This window comes from Polyodon spathula, chromosome 21 (genome assembly GCF_017654505.1).
Source record: "Polyodon spathula isolate WHYD16114869_AA chromosome 21, ASM1765450v1, whole genome shotgun sequence".
NCBI classification, from domain to species: domain Eukaryota; kingdom Metazoa; phylum Chordata; class Actinopteri; order Acipenseriformes; family Polyodontidae; genus Polyodon; species Polyodon spathula.
This window is the reverse complement of record NC_054554.1, coordinates 6,793,416-6,817,269: the sequence shown is the minus strand read 5'-3', so window position 1 is coordinate 6,817,269 and position 23,854 is coordinate 6,793,416. Positions and strand designations below refer to the sequence as shown.

At 38.6% G+C, this 23,854-nt stretch overlaps 2 protein-coding genes across 3 annotated transcripts in view; one reads left to right on the top strand and one right to left on the bottom strand.

Annotated features, from left to right (window-relative positions):
- Positions 1–149: 149 nt before the first annotated feature.
- LOC121296565 (paraplegin-like) lies at positions 150–8,053 on the bottom strand. Its single transcript, XM_041222269.1, has 17 exons — positions 7,640–8,053; positions 6,822–6,924; positions 6,642–6,731; positions 6,044–6,285; positions 5,716–5,855; positions 5,206–5,308; positions 4,624–4,749; positions 4,165–4,327; positions 3,508–3,681; positions 3,149–3,273; positions 2,784–2,886; positions 2,590–2,700; positions 2,372–2,487; positions 1,913–2,069; positions 1,657–1,820; positions 1,275–1,352; positions 150–915 (listed from the first exon to the last, which is right to left on the bottom strand). Exons 1-17 carry the CDS (start codon positions 7,880–7,882, stop codon positions 700–702), a joined length of 2,454 nt encoding a protein of 817 aa, XP_041078203.1. The 5' UTR covers positions 7,883–8,053; the 3' UTR covers positions 150–699.
- Positions 8,054–10,594: 2,541 nt separating this feature from the next.
- The window catches only part of LOC121296304 (ankyrin repeat domain-containing protein 11-like), a 90,189-nt gene continuing 76,929 nt past the window's right edge, over positions 10,595–23,854 (top strand). For both annotated transcript variants that reach the window (XM_041221696.1, XM_041221695.1), the window contains exon 1: positions 10,595–10,991. The gene's annotated coding sequence lies outside the window, so the exon portion shown is untranslated. The remainder of the gene's footprint in view (positions 10,992–23,854) is intronic.

The window sequence follows — 23,854 nt, the reverse complement described above, 5'->3', positions numbered from 1 at the left end:
ATTCTGTCATCAATAAGCTACTGGCAACCAAAATGGGCTCTCATTTGTAAACTTTCTTATGTACTTAAAACTAACGCCTTTATTTTTAACAAATCAACAGTACAGTTCAGTAACAGGGATGGAAATGTAGTGCTTTTAAACACAAGTCATGTTGTTTTAAATACTTTATTCATGAATCTGTTTTTTTAACATTTGCTCACTCCTTCAATACTGCTGCGCTCAACAAAAATAAATAAATGAAGTACAGCAGGAATAGAAAACTGCGTTACAGCAGGGAGGAAGAAAGATACAATCCTTATAAGAGACAAAGGCATTCACCTACATTGAGAAATGTACTCCCGATGATGTGAACTGAAATATTGTTTTGTTTAGATTTATATTATGTTGAAAAAGAGATCATTCTGGTACTGACAGGAGATACAGTAAAGTAACATTTCCTGTAAGCATTGCAGTATGTAAAGTAATTCTTAAACTTTCACTTGTCTGTTTAGAATCAAACACAACAGATCATTTGAAAAGCTTTTTTGCAGTGCAACACCGCCTTTGCTGCATAATAACATTTGGTATCAAATGCAGAGGCTTTACAATAGATCAGACTCCTTTAAGATTCCTGGTGCAGGTGGACACACTGGCGGTATCACAAAGGCTCAGCGTCTGCCTGCTGGAGAGTCACACCATTGCCACGGATACAGCGGGGCTTTAAACAGGCCTGTAGTTAGCCTCGTCATCTTCCTCCTTGCGTCTTGGTGGCTTCCTCCTTGGCTCCTCCTCCCCCCCTGTGTCCTGCTTGTCCTTCTCAGCCTCAACCCAGCTCTGGGGAGCGATCATCTTCTTGGGGCCATATGGGGGGGCCCCAAGCAGCACCTCGATGTCATCATAGTTCACTACCTCCCGCTCCAGTAGAGCATTGGCCAGCTGCAAGGAGACAACATATGACCTCCCCTTCAGGACAAACTTCATCAACCACAGCCATGCCACTTGAAACTGTCTTCTGATCCGATGACATTCACTAAGCTTATAATATTGTTTTATTAGTATGTCAGTCACATTACTGACAATATTATGTTCATAGACTAAGCCCAGTGAATAACAGTAATGTGTTGCTACTATATGCTAATGGTATTGATAAAAGTTTAAATTGACAAATGCATTTTCTACAAACCATAGTTGTAGCATCACCTTTTTCTTTACCCATACTCGAAGTACTAACATCCAGAACTCCGCAAACAGAAATGTCAAACAAAAAAGAAAAACAGTGAAGTAAGAGCACACACCATAATCAGTTTATCTCTGTTGTCTAGCAGCAGTTTCTCTGTGTGTCTGTACGCTCGAGCCACCAGCATCCTGGCCTCCTGAGGGATCAACACAATACACTGCTGAGACAGTCAAAGCTTTTGTGATCTAAAGAGTAAACTGCTAAATAAAAATATCTGAAAGTTAGAACTCTGCCACATACCTCAAATAGTACAAAGCCTTAGGGCTGGCTAATCCTAGCGCTACTCCTGACTATTATACTGACTTTATCCCTTCCATGCTCTACGCTCTATCAAGTTTATCCGAGCCTCATCCCCTTTTCTACAGATTCATCTCCATTATGTGTCAGACAGTGCAAAGCTGGTTTAGAAAAGAGAAGGAAGCCTGTCTGCCTGCACTCACATGGTCCATCTGCTCCTGTAGGCCCTGGCTGAAGGGTCTGCGCCCCACAGCCCCCTCCTCTTCGGTGTCAGGGAAGGAGACTTGACCCACACTGGGCACCATGCCGTACTGCTTCACCATGGAGTAGGCCACGCGAGTCACCTTCCGCAAGTCATCCTGCGCCCCTTACACAACACGCAAAGGTATGTTGTCTCAACACACAGGTTTACACAGGAACTTATATGGAATGTTAAGTCACTGCACCTTGCTGGATTACCTGTAGTGACCTTATTGAAGGTGATGGCCTCCGAGACCCGGCCTCCCAGAGCCATGCACATTCTCTCAAACAGCTGCTCGGTGGTGAAGAGAAATTGGTCCCGTGGCAGAATCTGGGCGAACCCCAGCGCAGCGTTGGTACGGGGGGCGATGGAGACCTGACAGGGTAGTGAGAACCAAGGGTAAGCCAGATTCCCATTAGAACACACCAACAATTGCTTAGTTAAGACAGAAAATCACCAGGACTTGAATAAAAGCCCTTTGTACAAATAAACCAGATACCCTTAACAGATTGTCCTAAGGAATGCCACTGCAAAGTTTCTTCACAAATGGAGGAGCTGAAACGTATGATATACGTACAGTATATGTTCACATGGGTGGAGGGGGATACTCACTGTAATGGCTAATAAGCTGTGTATAGTCTAGGCATAGTGAGGTGATGGTATGAAGGCGGGTTTACCTTCATGACAGCCTCTGTGTGCTCCAGCAGCCAGCCCACCAGCGCATGGCCCGATTCGTGAAACGCCACAATCCTCTGTTCCTCCTTAGACAGGATCTTACTCTTCTTAACACTGCCTGCACAGCAACACAGAAAAGAGAGAAACCGTTAGATCAGGTATATCACTGTATTTGCTGCTGTTCTCTAGAAGTAGTAGAAGGTGCTGTAGGCGCAGATACCTGCAATAACTCTCTCCACCGCATACTCAAAGTTGAAGGTGTCTATTGATTTGTATCCCTCTCGGGCCGCATGCAAAGCTCCTTCATTGCAGATGTTTGCGATGTCCGCTCCTTGAGCAGAAACAACAAAAACAAGCAATTAGCAATAAGCTACTGTAATGTACTAGAATTCAAGAAAAACAAGAGGTTCTTACCACTGAATCCTGGTGTGAGCTCAGCTAAACGTTGGGAGTAAAAGCTGGCTGACTGGGTGAGCTTCAAGTTCTTCAGGTGCTGCTCAAAGATCTCTCTCCTCTCCTGAAACAGAAACAAAAAAAAAAATCAGTTAAATAAGAAACGTGCAATTCTTGAACCGTCCACCAGAGGGTACTGTACGACAATATAAGAAAAGCAAGGCCTTGAGCAGACTTGATACTGTGATACTGACAGTTCAGGAGGAAGCGATCGTTATCATCAATACTATCAGCACTATGCTGAATTATAAAATGTATTAAGACTGAAATGAGTTCTAAGCAGCATGTTGGAAATGATTGCCCCCCCCCCCCTTCCCTAGTCGTACCTGCAGTGTAGGATAGTCAATGAAAATGTGCCGATCGAGCCGGCCGGGTCTCATCAGTGCGTTGTCTAAAATATCTGCTCTGTTTGTGGATGCCAGCACGATCACATGATCTGTGGTTCCCATTCCTGAAAGACATCATGGCAAAAGGCTGGCACTTTAGAATGTTAGTACCTGATGCCAAGAAACATATTTGAGCATCTACTGTTTAAGCCACTAACTTACAATCAAGATTACATTTGTTTGCAGTCATAGCTCCTACTACAGTTAATTACAGTATAGCCCCCTTAATCCCCAACATGAAATCACATTACTGCCGTTCAGAGAGAGAGAGAGAGAGAGAGAGAGAGAGAGTAACGCACCGTCCATCTCGACCAGCAGCTGGTTTAAGGTCTGCTCCTCCTCAGTGTTGGAGAAGCCTGAGCTGTTGGTGGAGCGCTTCTTCCCGACGGCGTCGATCTCATCGATGTACACGATGCAGGGGGCGCGGGCACGGGCTTCTTTAAACAGGCTGCGCACACGCGCTGCACCCAGGCCTGACACAACAGCATGAGCACACATTAACACAGAGCCCTGCACACACTCTGCACACAGCACCCTGCACACACTCTGCACACACAGCACCCTGCACACACTCTGCACACAGAGCCCTGCACACACTCTGCACACACAGCACCCTGCACACACTCTGCACACAACGTCCTGCACACACTCCAACACAGAAAGGTGCACATAATATGTAATTTAGAATGACAGAACACTGCTTATATAACACTAGAAGCAAAACAGAAATAAAGCTGTAAGGAAGAATGTCTCATATAAGGTAAAGGAGAGAAATACAAATGTATCAGTATTTTTTTAATCACGTTTTATGTTTGAGAAAAATTCTGAATGGTTTTCTTATTCTAATATATGAAGATTTGTGTCTAACTGATGGACAGAACACCATATTTCACTGTATATGGAGAGTAAATGTCCTTAATCCCAAAACCTGGTGCTTCATTAACAGTTTGACTGACCCCCAATAACCTCCACAAACTCTGATCCTGCCATGGCGAGAAAGGGGACTTGAGCTTCGGTGGCGACAGCCTTGGCCAGCAGTGTCTTCCCACATCCTGGGGGTCCCAGAAGGAGAGACCCCTTCGGCACCTTGGCCCCCAGCAGGAGGTACCGATCTGGGTGCTGCATGCAAAGAAACAATAAATACCTGCATCTGCTGCCGCTAGTGCAATTAACAAAATATGCACACCATTTATATTTCATAAAAGACTGAACTTCAGGGTACTGGAACACCACAGGATAAAATTAGACTTTAATAAAAATGAATTCAACCAATTACTTCAAATGTGTTGTTTGGTCCAAATCCAGTTTCTTTATATATAAACAAATAAATAAATCAGCAGCACACTGTTGTGGTTGTTAAAATGTTATTCATTTTCTTTGCTTCCCTGTCTTAGGGTGAGCTTGCTAGTCTGTACCTTCAAATAATCCACAAACTCTTTCACTTCCATCTTGGCCTCATGCATCCCAGCCACGTCTTTGAAACTCACGCCCTTCCCTGACTTTCCATCCACAATGGTGAAGCGAGCCATCTTCAGCTGGTTCTGTTGGCACAGGCGCACAAGGCAGCAGAAATAATAATAAAAAAATAATAATTCAACACATGGCCTGCATTTACCACTGTAATGAGATATACAGATAATAGTGCAATAGATGAGTAATGGCGTACTATAAAAATAATTTAAGCTTTAGGTCAAGTTTGAAACCACTGCAACACCCACCCTAACACTACAAGTTGTGTACTAGTAAAACTTCAGAATACTGTATGCATGGGCTCGGGCTGATATATCTGTTTTTTATTCATATACATGAACTTTAGAGGAGAATTCGCCACATCACTCTGCGAACAGGCTACTCACTACATGCACACTAGTAAGTTATCTGTGACATCCGCAGTAAAACACTGGAATTTAAAACGCATATAAATAAAAAAGACCCTTTATAATTTGGTTAGAAATAATTCTACTAATTGGTTCAGACAGCAGAACCACCACACTTACGAATGCACTGAATCCACCATCCTTGCCTGCCATCCCTGCCAGTCGGAAGATGTACCAGAGAATTGCCACCCCCACAGCTGCCATCCCCAGGGCATAAAGAGCACTGGAATATAAAGCAAGGTCAGGAATGTCTACAAATGTGCTCCTGAGGTTCCCCACAGGTTATTGTGCCCACTGAGGTGGTTATATGCACACTCAAAATCAAGATATCTTTTTTTTTTTTTTTGGTTAATTACAGAAAAATCACTATTGTATATCTGAGAGCCAGCTACTTTTGTGTTTAGAGGAAACATACTTTAGAAACTGGTTCTAAAGATCTTAGTAAGTTCAGCACACAGGAAACAAGACTGAGAAATATTAGAGCTAACTGATAGAGTTATAACCACCCAGTTCTTCAACATCTCAAATCAAATAGCCATGCTGTTAGATTAGTACTTGCACATTTCTGGAGAGTGTCAGGAATGACACATCACAAACTCAGATCACTCAACACTGAGGTTTGGCACGTACTTTCCGAAGAATCCAGTGCGCTTGTAGGACACAGGGATCCTGTCCTTTGTGTCAACGTTTAACTCGTCCTCAGCTGCTCGCAGCTTCTCCTCAAACTTATCGATGTTGGCAACCTGCATCCGGTACATCAGGGCCAGCCTCTGAGGAAAGAGGACAGTGCAGTCAACAGGTCATCAAAACAGCTAGTGACATAAGGAATCTTACTGCATAACTCCAACTGAAAAAATGAAATAACATAGATCTAACTTGTGCTTAAAGACTGTTTCCAAGGTAACAAACATATCTTAAGGTAATTTTAAAATGTTAAACCACAGACTGGGATACCCACTGGCCTCCCGAAGATGACGGCCCCGGGGTGTAGATAGATCTCCACGATGTCACTCTCTGGCACCACCTGCACCCGGGACACCTCGCCCTTAGCCAGCATCTCGTTGACAAAGTCGTTCCAGGAGATGTTGCCTCCACTGGTGTTGATGGAGTTGAGGAGGCTCATGATGACCGCGATGATGAACAGTGTCCGCAGACGCTCCCTGTACATCTGATCCTCTCGCTCACGCCGCTTCTTCTCCTCTGAGAAAAGAAAGGCTGCTTTAGTCCAGGATTCCACACTGCAGATGGTAATATTTTATCCCCTGTAGTAATGCTCAAGTGTCATTCCATAAAAATCTAAAGCAGGACTGGGGCATGTATTCAAATAAACACTGCTTGAAATATATGACCACGTTTAGATGTATAAATGACTATGAAAAATATACATATAGTATGCAAAAGGAAAAACATGAAGCTCAATAACCTCTGAAATAAATAACACATTATTCAAAAGAGCACTTATATTCTTTCTTTAATTGGTAGTTTGATGGGTTACATTACATTACGAATGCCACCTGATGAAATGTCATAAAGGAGTGGGATTGGGAGTGTTTTACCTTCATCCTCCTCTGGAGTTTTCCCTTTAGCGCCATCATTACTGTTTTTGTCCTGCTTGGGTTGAGAGGTGCTAAAATAAGAAGTCCCTCCTGAAATAAAAGACCATTCAAATAAATAACAAATGTTCACCTATGTGACCCTTGTGGCACTAATAAGTGCTAGGTTTGTTTTGTGCTTACCTAAAAGTCTCCATAACGCAACTGTATCTCCCCCAAGCTGTTGTTTTATTAAAGTCTTACAGACTCCTTGAAATCTGGGGGTCAGAGGTTTGTGAAGGATTTGCTGCAAAATAGTAAATAATAAGAGGGATTTTGCTTTTAAGTCCAGAACTAAACTTCAATCAACTTCTGCACAGCCAGGTTATTTAACAACATGGCCTGCAGTAAATAGTGTACAACAAAAATAAAAGAAACTTAGGTACTGTTTGTACTACTGTTATAGATAACAGTATAGGGGTACATAGTTCAGACTAATTGATGCCGTGAACTTATATTCTACATTTAACTGTGTTCATTTCACAACTGACAAAATAATACAGTAATTCACTAGGTCCGTTGTTACGATATTGTGCTATTTGTATTCTACCTTATAATAACTAATACAAGTGCTGGTAAAATGGCACTGGGGTCACTGTAATTTGTAACCAATTGGACATTTCGCGTCGTTTTCAAATAAAACCAGGCATGACTGCATGATCACATGGCAAATGAAAACAAACATCACCACCCCACAAAGCATTAACAAGGGCAACCAAAGAGACTGGAATGCACTTATACGCGTATATGTAATATCTGTTACACTTAAGATTGGAGATATCGAGGAAAAACGTGTATATACTCTATTGGTAATCAGTGCTGGGCTGCCACCAGTATTTAAATACATAGATCTGTTATACAACCATATCACTTTGTCTTCAGTTCATTTTGCATCACATTACTCTTGAAACGCGCAGCGTTTTCAACAAACCTGGTAACGCGACCTTATGGTTTGAACCTACCTGTAAAATACCAGTGCTGACATAACAACGTCGATCTTGATGTCTCGAACTGAGTTGAAAATTCCTTTTTAACCCCCAGTTCTTGCAGACATTATACTTACTCGGGCTGATATTATTTTGATCTTTATTGAAAGACTTTTTGTAGTCGTTTCCCAAATACAGGCTTCTTTTCTGAGCTGTCAAAGCCCAAATCGAGCTGCTCCTAACAGTTTTGCTGGTTAGTTGCATAAGCATCGCAGCCATTGCCACGCTGATTAATAAAGTTAATAATAACGTAAACGTGTTAGCATACTTCTGCTCTAATGATGTCTTTCTTAAATCATGATGGCACACTTATTTAAACAGAGCAGATTATACCGTGTAACTCAAAACAGTAACTCCTCCCATCGCTGTGACCTTTTAAATTTCACCCTCGTTTCGGGAGCACGCCAAATAAAAAAATATAATAGTTTAAATCTAAATATATATATATATATATATATATATATATATATATATATATATATATATATACTATATTAATTACACTATATTTTGTGTGTCTTAACCCTGATGATGTGTTAACATCTGTTTGATGTTTAAAAGCAAGATGAACGCCGAAATAAACATGTCAACCTTCAACTCTGGTGATGTCATTACCAGTCGCCGCAAAGCATCGAAAATCCAAAAACAATCTTTGGCAGAACTACAAAAAATGACTGAGCGCGCACTAATGAAGAAACGTGTGTAAAACAATCTAGTACAGTACAGACGCTAGAGAATATTTATTTTTTAAACGGCATAGTATGTAAACTCAGTAAAGTTTCTGAATTACAAAGTGACATTGCTCTTTATTACACGCGTTTCTGATTTTTATTAGTTTTTTATGGTATAATTTAATTAGGCTCCTTTCATACAACTGAAAGATATATGTGTGCACGCAAGACTCGTATATATATATTCAATGGAACTTTCCAAATTAATGAAAATATATTATTATTATTATTATTATTATTATTATTATTATTATGTAATCACATGGTATTCTGCGGAAGGAGCTGTCACGTGTTTATCAATAAGCGCTGAATATATTTAAATTACCTGGCGATTTGAACACTGAGCAATCATGAAATCTTGCACTACTATGAAATGTAGTGTTATTTTTAACCACAGGGGTGTGCTATCGACAAAGCAAAACTGTAGACAGTACATACGGCTAATGGGCTAATGTGATTAATACGAGTCTTTTAAAAATAGTAGGTAATGAAAGCAATGTCTGAGTAATTGATGTATTATAACAACAGTGATTGGACTTGATTTGATAAGTTTATATTAACCTATGAACGATATGGAAAACGTGAAAATATATGCAATAAACCATGTTATCAGCAGCTGCTGAGATAACAAAACTAATTAGCACAAACGTATGCTAGGATATCATGCTGCCTTGTGTAATAATAATTTAAAAAATACAAATAATAATAATAATAATAATAATAATAATAATAATAATAATAACATCATTTGTTTAAGATACAGTGCATGATAATTTTGACACCCTCAATACTGTCCATTATTATTACGTGAGTAGAATACTTCTGTATTGAATTGGCACGTGTCTCTCATTTATATACAGCACGGTTCAGCATGTCGCAACATCTTCTGTCACACAAGTGAGGATGGCGTAATGTCATAGGACTAATCTGCAAGGTCATTTTGCAATTTTACTGTGGTTGTATAGTGTATTTACCATGGTTTACCATGTTTTTTAAATAAAATGTACCTTCTCTCACTGTGCTTTGCACTTATTTTACAATGGTAAAATGTTATGACGCATCACCTCCCCTATTCTGTTTCTTAACTTTGACTCAGGCCTATCACTGAAGGCACATCATTGTCTAGAGCGCCCATTTCCTCTGTGTGGGACGGAATAGCGCTGCTTTCAGAGGAAATAATGAACTCTTTGTCATTCATATGCTCCACACTTAAAACAGGATAGCACAGAATGTGTTAAATTGAGTTCTCCCCCTACGTCTCTGTCCAGTAAACAATGCCTAGGTATTCTGATGTAAATCAGCATGGAGGAGGTACCACACACGTGTTTTAACTTTTTTTTAAATTATTAAAATGTGTAGGAAGTTAGAAGTTAAAATTCACAAAACTAAGACGAACAGTGACAACGTGTTTGAAGCTTAAATACAAGTGGATATAGGGAATATTTTTGAACCATAGACTGTACCTTAATACAATATTAATAAAGATCTAACCACTAATAAACAACTGTTAATTGTTAAAAATAAATAGTGTCAGCTAAGAAAAGCGGACACTATATAAGTTAAGCAAATAATGTAAAAGCAGGTCATTATACAAAAGGTGTCTGATTAGGCAGTTATCTGGTTTTGTGTAGGTTCTCAAACATACATTTGAAAGTGCAAGGAACTCTACTACTATTACTGTACTACTAGAAAGATACGTCTTTTGATCGCAGACACATCAGAGACATGGTCAAATAAAATAAAACAAATGTGTTTAGAATAACGTCACTCTTACGACACTAGAGGGACGACACCATCTACAAAATGGCCCAATCCAAAAAAGAGATTCAGAAGCGTTTAACCAATCATTTTTCTCCTTTTATACTTATCCTTCTGACGCACCTTCCCTGCAACTGTGGCATCCTATTTGACCAATGAAAGATCCTTACTGTTTCCCTTCTCACTTCCTCGGCTTTCTTTGCCTCCACCTTCTTCAAGGGTCACAGTTATGGAGGAAGTTATGAAGCTACATCACTGTGTTCGCCATGTTGGCTCCACATGAGCCACTCACTTTATGCATAAGCCTGGCCAATGTAGGTGCTAGGAGCCAAGATGGCGTCAGTTTCATAACCGCCTCTCTAACTAGAAACCTCCCCCACCATTTGGCCAATCAAATTGCACGTTTCAAACTGCCTCATTCTTTTTTCGTCAGCACCCACAGTCCAAGTCAAAGGCCGCCTGTTAAAACGGTTTGTGAGGAGTTGAGTAGCAGTGGGATTAAAAATAAACACAAATTAAATCAGTAAAATAATAATAATAATAATAATAATAATAATAATAATAATAAAAACACTCGTTAACAAATCGACAATGTATGCATGTACGAATGTGATGTGCGCCTGATCTTTCTGTACACACGACAGTGGGAGGCTCGAAGGATTTTGCGTTTTGGGTATTGCGGAATTAAAGAGAGGCACTGGTATAAGATGTACGCTGCTTTGTTGGATATTTCCGGACGGTAGCCTGTTCAAGCAGCAAGGCCTCAAATGGGAAAAGCAAGCCTGGCACTGGAGTTCCGAGCCTGAGCCGCGGGACACGCAGCTTGGAATTGGGCAAAGGTAAGCAAGAGCCTAATTTGCTTGAACGGCTTCTGTTAAAAAAAATAATAAGGGTGGTGGTTTGTTTAAATAGGCAGGGGAATTGAGTATGGAGAAACACTAGTTTAGTTAAACCATGGCTTCTGTATCAGTTTAGTTAATATCCCCCTAGGATGTTTATGCTGCGATTTGAAAACAATACGTTTCTATTTTGAACCAGCAACTTGTTTGTTTACTTGCAACTGAATGAAATATTCAAGGCTCTCAGTCATTTTGTTTAGCGAGATTCATTTGTATTTTGTGTTTTTCATGTTTCTCACGAGCGGTTTTGTTAACTTGTGCCATATGTTTAATGGCTCTTTTGGTCCATTTCTCCTTTGCTTGGTCGACTTTGCATAGTTTCTAGCGTGTAAACAGTTGTCAAAAGAAGGGATACACTGAAATAAATGTAACTGATTCTGAAATAGCGAGTGGGTGTATATTTTACAGGCACTCTTGATTTGATTCAATATAATATACCAATTACATGCGCCGTAATTGGTCTATAATTATTAAACTGGTCGTATTCGGATTCTAGTTGAAGTATCAACATATGTTACGATTCTAATAATTGAGTAGGACATAATTCGGTTGATTGTTTACCAACCATTCAATATGCTTGTTTTCTTGGCGTACAGTATGAGTATGCTCTTCTGACGTTATATGTAACAGTTCCTAATTGCTAGTGTATTAGTTTGAGTGATCCTCTTAATGTTTTTTTTCTTACAGTAATGGTTCTTCACAGAAATCTAAAACCTGACTGGCTTTGCTATTTATATTTTATGCAATATCTGCATTGTATTGACGCTGTTACAAGCGAGAGACTGAGAATGAACTGTCAGGAGTTTAGAAGAGGGACTCTGTTTACCTTTACTTTTTACAATTTAATTTAATTATTTTTCTGACAAGGACAAGGACTACTGGCAATTGAACTTTTCATTTTATTCAATATTTGGCCGTATTTTTTAAATTCCAGGGCTCTTTTTGCAGAATTTTATTGCATGCATGTTGTGTGTGGGTTTATTTATTCTTCTGCATCCATTTGAAAATATTTCAATGAGAAGACTTTTATTATAGATGCACTGTATTCCATTAACCACAGCTTCTCTTAGGAAATTGTGGTGAAGATGCCACATAATCTATGAAGATATTTTAAAATAGAGCAGACATTGCTATGTTTAATGTATTTAGTGGAAACATTTCTTCCACTTAAGTGCAAAGGTGAACTCTCGCCCTCTCTTAATATGTTGCATAAAAATCACATGATATATAACATATGATTTTGTATAAAGTTTGGTGATAATGCATTTTGTATCTTGAGGTTCTAACAAACAAATTTAAATATTATGCAGTGTATATTTTTAATGAAGAACTGCAATATGACAGATTAGAAATGTGTTCTTCCTCACTGTATGGGTTGTATTGTGTGATATATGCTGTAGTTATGCAGGGATTGGAAGGGTAATTTTTCTACTCTCACTTCGTTGGGGTGGGGGGAATCATGTCCAGTCTGTAGGAACTATGATCCACATGACTGGTTTTTCATTTACTCTAAATCACAGGCTTGAAACTAGCCCCCACCTCTATGGAAATAATTCAGAGCACATCTGTATTGCAGTACAGAACAAAGTGCTTTCTGGATGAAGGGAAAGCTCTAGCTAGATTTTCAGAAAGGCTCATATCACACTCTCAAAACTTTTGCTGTCTTGAGTTCAGGTATTAACTACCTGTTAACTCTCAGCACGTCCACGTAGTAGTCTGTTAAAGATTTCTTCGATGCCTGCCCGTGAACTACATGTCTGTTTTGTGTGAATCGTTTGCAAATTACACTGTCCATTTTCCATCTGTTTTCAGGGCAGATATTTTGAGGTCTGCATTTAAAGTGTCAGACTAAATTTGGTTCAGCATCCTTGATGAATAAGTAGTGATAATAAACATGTATGTTGTGCATTACCTAGAGTTGTGATTAGTGATATAAAAGTATAGTTCTGTATACTGTTTATTTCTCAGAATACTATATGTAATCCATGGTGGTTCATTATGAAGTCTCTCTTTTAATTTAACAGAGGCTACTTGATGAAATGTACACTAAGAACTCTTACAAAAAGTGGAGCAGTTCTGCAAAAAATGTATTTAATGCATCTTAGTCAGTAGTTTTGTATTGATTCACCATTTGCAGTGTTTTTTCAGTCACCTTGCTACAGTGTAATGGTGATACATTGATACCTGTAAACTTATTTTTCATACTTTTGCCTAAGGCTGCATTGAATATGTGCAGTGTTTTTTTGCTAATGCCTTGCAAAATACTTATTTTTTCATTTACCCCCCCCCCCCCTTCTTTGTTTGATACATTTATGAAAAACTGTTAAATGGCAGGGTGTTTTTATATATAACGTTTGTGTTTTCTAGCACATTGTGGAATTGACCTTTTACAGATATCTCATTTTCTGCTAGATTAATTCTGTAATTACAGTAGCCTGTTTTGACTGGTAATACCCATAAATGAATCTAAAACTTTAGCATCAGTTGAAAAAGAATCAAGCTAGTTTTCTGGTCATTGTGAGTTCAAAACTCTGCCCTGCTTTGTAAGGGCATTGTACCATGCTGGGAGGAAAATGCCTGTTATTGCATCACAAATTTTTGAATTATTACTATTGCTGTGCAGCTGAACAATGAGAAGCAAGGAACATGCAACACTTGGTTAAGAAAGTGTGGGGGGCAGCATTCCAAATGTATGTTGGTAAATACAATAATAATATAATTACTATTATTTGGTCAGTTTGCTGGAGGCATTTTCTGTCCTACCCCTATTAGGGTGAACTTGTTAAATGTAGGTACATAAGCTGCAGACTCCCATCTTCCATTTTACACTGATTTTCTTTAGTGCGACTAATGGAGCTAAACCATAACAGCCCCAGTATACTCCAAATTCACTCTGGACTGCAGTGTTTGTAAACAGCCCACATACATGCCCATCCACACACTCAGAATGCACTGTGTACAGCAATTATACAGTGCAGTGGTTGAAAAGAGTAGTACTGGATTAGTGTAGTACTGTTTATACACTGATACTATATAACGACATAGAATTTTAATCACTGTTGTCTTGTATGCATGTAGTGATTGAATAACTGGGTAAGCTATACTTAATATAGTGTTTTTGATTGAGAGAAATATTGCTGGGAAATTGAACTGAATGAACTGAAGAAGGAATAATAAACACGAGAGTAAGTAAAAATAAACACAAGTAGTTTATTATTATTATTGTTCTTTGTGTTCATTTGTGTTACTTATTCTTTCTTCTCTGCAGTTGTCTCGCTCTAACCTGTTTCTTTGAGCCTGCTTGTTCACTGTAAGGATATTTCCCCACTTGTTGCCTTTTGCCAACGCTCGCTGGCGCATGCGTATTTCGATCACCGAGTGAAAGCCGGTTGTGCAGTTGAAAGTAAGTCTCATAATTTTGAATGAAGTGCTCACTCGTTTCGTGGAGACAGTAGCATTGAGCAAACCCTCCATGGGTAATAACTGAACGTATGAGGCTTTAAACCAGACTGGAAGAAAGAGTTTGCTTTCACTGGAAACCGTGGTTAACCTGTGTCTCATCTGCAACAAATCACTCTGTACGAGGTGAGCAACCTCAAACGTCATTATGAAACAAATAACAACAAATTTCCGTCGGATTATCCTCCTGGATCAGACTTACGGCAGGTTCTCCTTTTGGTGTTCAGTAAAGAATCTGATTTAACTAGTCAAGCGAGTTTTGTATGGCAAGCATGGAATATCGCTTGTGCCAAAGGCCCCGGATGAATGACTCTTTTTATAAAATTGGAGTGCTTGTGTTAGACTAGAGAATGCATATTTAAATGTTATATTGCAAGTCTAAAATTAATATTATATTTACATATTACGTCTCATCACGAGCAGGTACTGTAGTCCTTTTCAAAATAAATACAGTGCATTTGTGATCCACAAAACTGCAGTCAAACATTTAAATTTTTTTTTTTTTTTTTTTTTTAAACCCAGCATTCAGATCTTCAGGTCAGTTATTGTATTTTGCTTCATAACTTAATATATTTTATTTAAAGTGCGTAATACATACAGTATAAACAGAAAATCGAAAAACACCAATGTTACATTTTAAAGTTTAATGTACAATACAGATACAGAAACTGTGTAGGCTCTGAAATGTTCTGTCGGTTGATCTTGTATTTTATTGCCATCAAGCTATAACCTAAAAACTGCTGTATAACAATCATAGTATTTAAACGTGTTACTCACAAACAGCTCAACCATATGGAATTTCTCGCATTCGGCCTGTAGGGTCAGGAAGTTTGGCCACCCCTGGTCTATACAGTACATTGTTAAAACCTAGAACTGCAAATTTTGCAACAAACCCCTACAGTACTAGTTGTATGCTGGAAACTCTTCAACATCTGAGGTGTGGATGTGCAACAGTGAGATAGTGATGAAGTGGAGTTCAGAAAGAGCATTTGTCATGTGACATAGCTATACTATTAAGCTAGAGTTTTTTTTTTTTTTTTGGCACAGAAAATGGACAGCTCAAGCCCTCTGTATAATTTTCGAAGTGAGATCTTCTGTTATGTGTGTGTTGTACAATGCACGTTTATCAACAAGGTTAGCAGCACTTGCCAGTGATAAGCATTTGGGATCCACCATAATAGCTGTAGCTACCCTGTGGCTAAGGCTTTGTCTGCAAAGTAGGAACAGCATCAAAGTTTAAGAGGGGTTCAAATAGCTGTTGCTTGCTAGAACAGAACGCAGCGTTCTGAATAAACCAGGGTCCTTTTTTTAGGGGTGCAACAATTAATGAATGCATCGGTTATTAATCATCTGTCCTTAAATTTCCATAGCTTTGATTTACATATGGGTGAATTGATGCATCAAATTAGAACCCAGTTTGAAGTCTCCTGTTGCCTGTTTGCGTTAAAACCTTGAGTGTGTGAGTGTGCGCTTCTTTTAGTGCTAGTAGGGTAGATTAGCGCGTTGCTAGGATACAGACTTCAGGCCTCTACATTCCCGTTGGACAAGCCAAATCAGAAGTAGACCTATTGTATTCACATTCCGTTGATTTAAAAAAAAAAAAAAAAAAAAAAAAAAAAAAAAAAAAAAGGCAGTTTTTTTTTTTTTTTTTTTTTTTTTACCCCCCCCCCCCAAGCATGTTTGGATTATATGCCAATTATATAAAAAGAAGCTGAATTAAATAGTTAAATTAGAGGATTTGTGAGTAATTAAAATATTTTGCTTTGCTTTATTGTTCGCATGTTCTTTTCAGTTGTTAAGTCCTGTTCTATTTATTTTATGATCTGAAGTGTTCTAATTTAAGTTGTGCTTTTTTGTTTAACTTATGCATAGCGCTGTTTTTAGTTATTGCATCTTCTGTTAAAATTAAGGCACCGATTGCACCACTAGTAAACACCAAAAAAAACACATTTGATAGCATCACAGCTCGTAGACAAATACATCAATTTATCTAATCACTTCGTAGATCATAGTTAGTGTCTGTGGTTATTTCTGCTGGTTTCATTGATCATGGGGGAAAAAAATATTCAACTGCATGTTTTTTGTTAGTTCATTGTGCACAAATGTGTCATTTGTCAGCACAAAGTATTAAATATAAGAATATATTTATTCTTTTTAAAACTAAGAATAGGTAGCAGAAATTCAAATGCTTTGCTTTTGGACATATTCAGTAATGAACAACCATAGTTCAGACAAATTACTTCTGTTAGAAGGTAGTATTTTTTATTACAATTTTAAAGGGACATCTGATGTGGATGCATATTCTTTTCAGTTGTTGAACTCAAGTCCTTTTTGTATTTCTTTTTTTATAAGTCTTCTAATTTGAATAAAAGTTGTGCCTCTGTGTTGAGCTGTTATGCACAGCAGTGTGTTTAGTTTTTTAGATCTTCTGTTAAAAAAACAACAAAAAAAATTGTTTATTTTGAAAAATGAAACGTCAGTATATGGTTGATATGTCTATACAATAATCGAATAAGAAATTAGGGAGCCGATTGCATCACTACCCTTTTTGCAGAAGCACTGTGCCCATGTCAGTTGTTCTGCATTGAAAATGAAGAATGATATGTGATCTATAGCACCGTTTTCTGTTTGCCGGAAGACCATCATGAATTACTTAAGAGAAAAATGTAATTAAGTGAGTCTCAATTGACTTCCAAGTTCAAATCCTTGGATGTTGCACTCCCCTGTGACTGACACTTTGCATTATGTTTTTATTATGTGGTACCCTGTATCTTTTAAATGTATATTAAAAAAAGAAACTTGCATCTGATGTCTGCTGTCTTGTATGGGAGCTGAAATATCTGTGAACTCTGTACTGTTTTTCTTTGCGAAAATTTCTGGACTAACCCAACGCTTTTCTCCCTGTACAAAATTCTATTAACTTTCATATCGTGCATGGTTTAGTGGAAAATAAGATTTCAGATCAGCTGGCAGACCCTCTAAATAAAGGCTGGTTCATACTTCGATCGTGTGACCCTCTCTGGAGATGCGGTTTCTCATCTCTAGTCATGCACCTGTCTGTCGATCCAGGGGTGACCCCTAGTTTCATCAAGGCTGTCCATAAGATTCAGATTATTTGTTTTGATTGTTTAAGTTGGGAAGCTGAAAGTAAAAACCGTCTTGCTACATTTAGTCTCAACACAATGAAGCTAGTCTGCTCTGGTTCCAGGACGTGTGGAAACAATGTTCTGCAGCTTGTTGCTTTAAAACGAAGAGTTGAGTTATTGTAGCCACATCCTTGTCAGTGGAGGTTTAGAGGTGAATAAGTGAGCTGGAGTGCCTAGCAGTACCGAGGTGCAAAACACAGTACAATGAGCATGAAACAATTGCGATTTCCCTTTTACTCTGTCAAAGGTAATATGTTGGCATTTTGCACACGGCTGTCTCCACGGAAAGTATAAGAATGTACACTGTTGGTAGAAGATGGGCTGTTTTATTTTATAGATATTACATTGACTGTTTTGTCTGTTGTACAAGTGTATATATTAACCTATGTATACTATTTTAAAAGCAAAAAAAAAAGGGACCTTTTTTTTCCTTAATGGTATGCATATGACATGCAATAAAGGAAATGACGGAAGCTTTATTTTTGTTGAGCTAAGCTGCCACATTGTGTTTATAGTGGCATAGGTGCTGTCATTGCTCAGGTGAAATTTTAGTATTTCTGGGTTGCAGTAACTTCTGCAGTGTACCGTATCAGAAAATGTCCTTTTAATTGTGTGATAAGGTTTAAAAGCACTTCCACTAGTAAAAACGTTCCTTGCGTCTCAACCTACCAAACTACTGTCCTGGTGGTAGGTTGGTGTGTAAGACTCAGCCCTCCATAAGTTACTTTGGAGTGAAATGAGCAGTACTCTTGCTTTAACTTGGTCTAGCCTTCCCTTTTTATTTTTATTTTTTTTGTAGAGCTTTTGTTAGCGTGGTGTAACAGTTGGGAGAATATTGCTTTGAGTAAGGGAAACTAGGGCATTGTGTAACTGGAAGCGGGGAAAGCACTGAGTTTGCAGCATGTACGGAGTGATGTTATTTTTTTATATTATGTATGATTTTTTGGGGGAGGTGGACAAACTGTAACACTTCACTAAATAATGCAATTTCACTGCCAATATTCTAACAGTGTTGTGCAACCACGGTGGCGGCGACGGCTGCTGCTGCTGCTTCACACTAATTTGCAGCCTTTTCCATTGGCAGTATTTTTTATTATTATTATTATTTTTTTTAACCATCATTATTTCATGCATATCCATTTGTCCAGGGAGGACAGGATTTCAGTGAGATGAAAAATACAAATTGCAAGGACTTGGTTGTTGGAGAAGCTGTGGACATCTATGCTGCCAGGGCTCCTATGATACAATGACTTCTCTACAAAAACAGTATGGCTAAAGGGTTTTATTATGTAGTCTCATATTTTATGTCAATATTGGCAGAGGGGACTGTACTTTGTCACTCCTGTGTTGCTATCCATGGGATGGAAGGACAGTTCAAAGTGTGTTTGTGATAGGTAGGGTGGGGCATTTCTTATATGCAGCCCATGAAATCAGTGTACAGTACATCAGTTGCCTAAGTGTATCTACCTGTTGTCTTTTTATTGCTTTTGCAGAGAGGAGGTCGATCATGGAAACAATTTTACAATTGTTTAAATTGTCCAGGCAAAGGCGGATCAAAGGGCTATGTCATGCAATGTGCATATATATATATATATATATATATATATATATATATATATATATATATATATATATATATATATATATTTATATATAATATTATATATATATATTAATATAAATTACAGTGTGACAACGGTTTAAATAAAGTAACTTCAGATCAATACACTTCAGCTTTCTAACAAAACCAGTTCTCTTCATTACCATACAGGAAAGCTTACAATCAAGAATCTTTGGTTCACAAACGTTCAGTTGTACTGCGCTGGAGTGATATTTTTTATTTTATTATAAGAATTTTTATTTTTTGTTGAACTCCTGTTTTTATTGGGTTTGGAAAAGAGCAAAAGTAAGCAATCAGTAATGCAATGTACAGATAACAGGAGAATTAGTAAATATCATCCCACCGAGCCACCAAAATTTAATTAATAAACAATAACAGGACAAAGAAATAGTATATATAATAATAAAAATATAATATAAATTAAAAAAAAGTGCAGTACAATCATGTGTAGATAGTACACAGTGGTCCAGCTAAGGTGGGGGTTGTGATTTCAAATTATTAAAGTAGAATAGAAAAGGATCCCAAGCAGCATGAGAATTATCCATACACCCACGAACAGTACACTCTTTTTCATTTTTTAATGTTGCATCGCATCCCTGATCCAGTGAGCATGGCTGGGTGTGGCAGACTGCTTCCAGTTCAATAAAATAAGCCGCTTGGGTGATGGAGTGCTAAAGGCAGGGGTATCAGATTGAAGTTTGGATATGGTCACATCTTGAGGTAAAATACCAGAGAGAGAGAGAGAGAGAGAGGGGGCTTTAAGGGTTGTTGTAGAACATCAGTACAAGTCTGAAAAATAGAACTCCAGGTTGGAACCTGGTGGCATCGATCACAAGTTGCATCTGTATTAGGGTAGACTTGAGACAATTTAATCTTAGACTGTATTGGGCCGTGTCCTGCACAAATAGATAAGGGCGGTACTCGAGCAAGAACCAGACTCCCACTGATCATCTGAGAAGACCAAACCAAAGTCCTCCTCCCACAGCATCTTAAATTTAGATAGAGGTAGAATTCAGTGTACAAATGTTACCATAAATCTGAGACATACTTCCTTTAGCATTAGGGCTTGACACTATAATAGAATCTAGAGGGGATTTAGGAGGAATTGTTGGGAAATTAACTGTTGTTTTACAAAGTGTAGCACTTGAAGGTATCAAAAAAAGTATTTTCTTGATAAACCAAACTTATGGGAGAGCTGTTGAAAGGAGGCAAAGATTCCCTGACTATATAAATCACTCAAAACTTTGATGCCATTACGGTTCCTAGTCCGAAATGCAGTGTCCGATAATGAAGGTGGGAATAAGTGGTTAGCATCAACAGGAGCAAGGATTGAAGACAACTGCAAACAAAAATGATTTCTAAACTGAGACCAAATCCGTAGAGAATGACAGGCTTAGTAATGTGAGGGGTAGAGCAAGGAAGGGAGGAGTAAAGAAGTGCAGGAGTATGGTGCACAAGAAGATGTTTCAATGTGTAACCAAGCTGGGAGATCTTTTGAAGGTGGGAGTGCATCCAGAAAGACAGAGTGCGAATGTTGCAGCCCAGTGATACAGCCGAAAATTGGGCAAAGCCATACCTCCCAGTGATTTAGGCCTTTTGAAGGAAATCTTTGCGAATGAGTGGTGTTTTGCCATTCCAGATAAAGGAAGATATTGTTCTATTAAAGGTGTTCAAGAAAGATTTTGTTTTAAAGATTGGAATACATTGAAAGAGAAATTTAGAAAGGTTTATCCAGCCAGCAAGAGTCAATTGCAAGTAAGACCATCACGAAAAATCCTTTCTCGTGTGTTCCAGCAAAGATGACAGATTTGCTTTAAATAAGATGTCAATAGATCGAGTAAGTAGAACACCCAAATATTGAAGTTTGGTCACAACTTTGAAAGGGAAATTATGAACAGAGAATTTGGAAAGGTCTGAATAGAACAGGAACAATTCACTCTTGTGCAGGTTCAGTTTGTAACCTGAAAATCTGCTAAATTGCTCTAGAACAGACATCAGGTGTGGCAGAGAACTGCCAGGGTAGTAATATAAAGGAGATCATCTTCATACAAAGATACTTTCTGTTCCTGCCCCCAACCAACTACTCCTTGAATAAGCTGGTTACTGCATAGAGAGATGGCAAGGGGTTCAACAGCAAAGAGGGGGGAGAGGGGACAGCCCTGTCTTGTGCCACGGTGAAGTGAGAAATATTCAGAACGTGTGGTGTTAGTAATGACAGATGACCTTGGGGCGAGAGAAAATATTTTTATTCAGGAAATAAAATTAGGGCCAAAGCCAGATCTTTGAAAGGTTCCATACAGTTGAAGGTCTTCTCAGCATCTAAAGAAACCAGAACCTATGGCACAGGGGATGCAGGAGGAGTGTATATGATATTGAAAAGCCACCTTAAATTGGAAAATGGATGCCTGTCTTGAATGAAACCTGTTTGATCCGGAGATATTTTAGAAGTAAGGACCGATTCTAAACGAGATGCTAGGGCTTTAGCTAATCCTTCAGATCCACATTTAAAAGAAAGATAGGACGATATGAGGAACAAGAAAGGGAGTCTTTTTTTTTTTTTTTTAATAAAGAAATTGCTGCCTGGTATAGCACTGGTGGGAGAGACTGAGAATTAAATGATTCCAGGAACACAGAATTCAGGACTGGGGAGAGCTGGTCACTAAAATCTGACGGGAACCCATCAGGGCCCGGAGCTTTAACACACTGCGTGGAACTAATCAAGCTAGTTATATCCTCTAACCCTTTGCGATCCAATGCGTCAATGGTCCAATGACTTTACAATTTTCCCTTTTCTAGTCCAATGTCAGACCCTGTCTGACATCATCATAAAGCACAAGTTTCTAGTCGTTTTTTCTCTGGATAAAGCCGAGAAAACCTTTCAATGGCTGAGTGAGACAGATGGGGGCTGAATGAAGCCGAAAAAAAGGGCGTATGCCATAGCCCCATGAACTACAGAGATAACACAGACATAAACGAAAGAGGTTTCTGCTTCTGCATCCAGCTCTCAAAAACTATCGCAGACATTTGCAGAGCTTTTTGAGATGTTATAGTAATAAAATAATGACTTGAATCGCATTATTGAGGATTTTAGTGATTAAAACGAATGATCAGGAGAGGATTTATCAGTATGCACATCTATAAAGAGTTATGTGAAAAATAAAGCAAACAAGGGGTGGTGGGGCTTGGCTGGAGATACAGTGCTGAGTGTCCTTTTGCGATTCAGTGCTTTTTAGACCTGTTTTATTCAGGGGGAAAATAAAAAAAAAAAAAAAAATTAAACAGCCCGTGTGAAAATAAATCGAACCTGACGCGCCTGACAGGTGCTGAATAAATGGACTGTAAAGGGCTAAGGAGAAAGGCTCCTCCAAATGAGATTTGGGTTGGGAATCAATGGAGGGAATATTAAGGTGTTCATAAAATTTATCAGTTAAGAAGGAATCGGTGGATGATTCTGATTTATAAAGTGTAGAGTAAAAATGCCTCAATTGGTCATTGATTTCTTTCTGATCAACCAGAATCAGTTTGAGTTTGTGTAATCAAATGGGAAGATTGGCAAAGCTGGTGGGCCAGAGGTTTACCCGTCTTAGCTGTAATGAGAATTGATTAATAATTGTGGATTTTGGGATGATGATCAAATTCTGTCTGACAGGCAAGATATTTCTTAAGTAAAGCTGGTGAGGGACAATTGGCATATACATGGTCAATTTTCAAAATAGAATCAGACAATTTGGAGATTTGCTCAAGGAGGTGCTTGTGGTCTTGAGCTGTACAGGACATAATTTGTCCACAAAGGCAGGCCTTCAAGGTTTGGGATTTAATAAATTTAACCCTTCATTAGCGCCTGTCAGGTGCGTCCGGTCCAATTTATTTTCTGTGCTGTTTATTTTACTCTCGCTTTTTAAAAGTAATTTTATTCAAAGTAAAACGGGTTTAAAAGGCACTGCATATCAACAGGACACTCAGAACTGCATCTCCAGCCCGTCCCACCCCTTGTTCGTTTTATTTTTCACATCTCTTCATAGTTGTGCATACTGATAAATCATCTCCTGATCACTCGTTTTGTCACCAAACTCCTCAATAATACAATCTAAGTCATTGTTTTATTACTGTAACATTTAAAAAAGCTTGTCAAATGTATGTGATATTCTTTGAGCGCTGGATGCAGAAGCAGCTGACTTGTTTGTTTATGTCTGTGGTGCAGAGACTATGTGTATTTCTCAGATCCACCCCGACATCGGACCGGAAAGGGAAAATTGTAATGTTGGACCTGGTCTGACATAGGAATGCAAAGGGCTAGCAAAGTTTGCATTAGAAAGCAATATAGAGGTAAAACGCAAAGGAGGGCGAGACATGGCCTCATTAGGAAAGGACAACTCAAGAACCAAGGGAGCGTGGTCAGAAATCACTATGCTACTATAAGTGGAGCTGCAAACAAAAGGAAGCAGTTTGCAATCAATTAAAAAATAATCAAGTATAGGTGTGGTGTACAGAAAAGAAGGAATACTCTTTCAGTAGGATTTTGAAAACGCCATGGGTCACATATTTTGTATGTATCTAGGAAGGAGTTAATAGCTTCA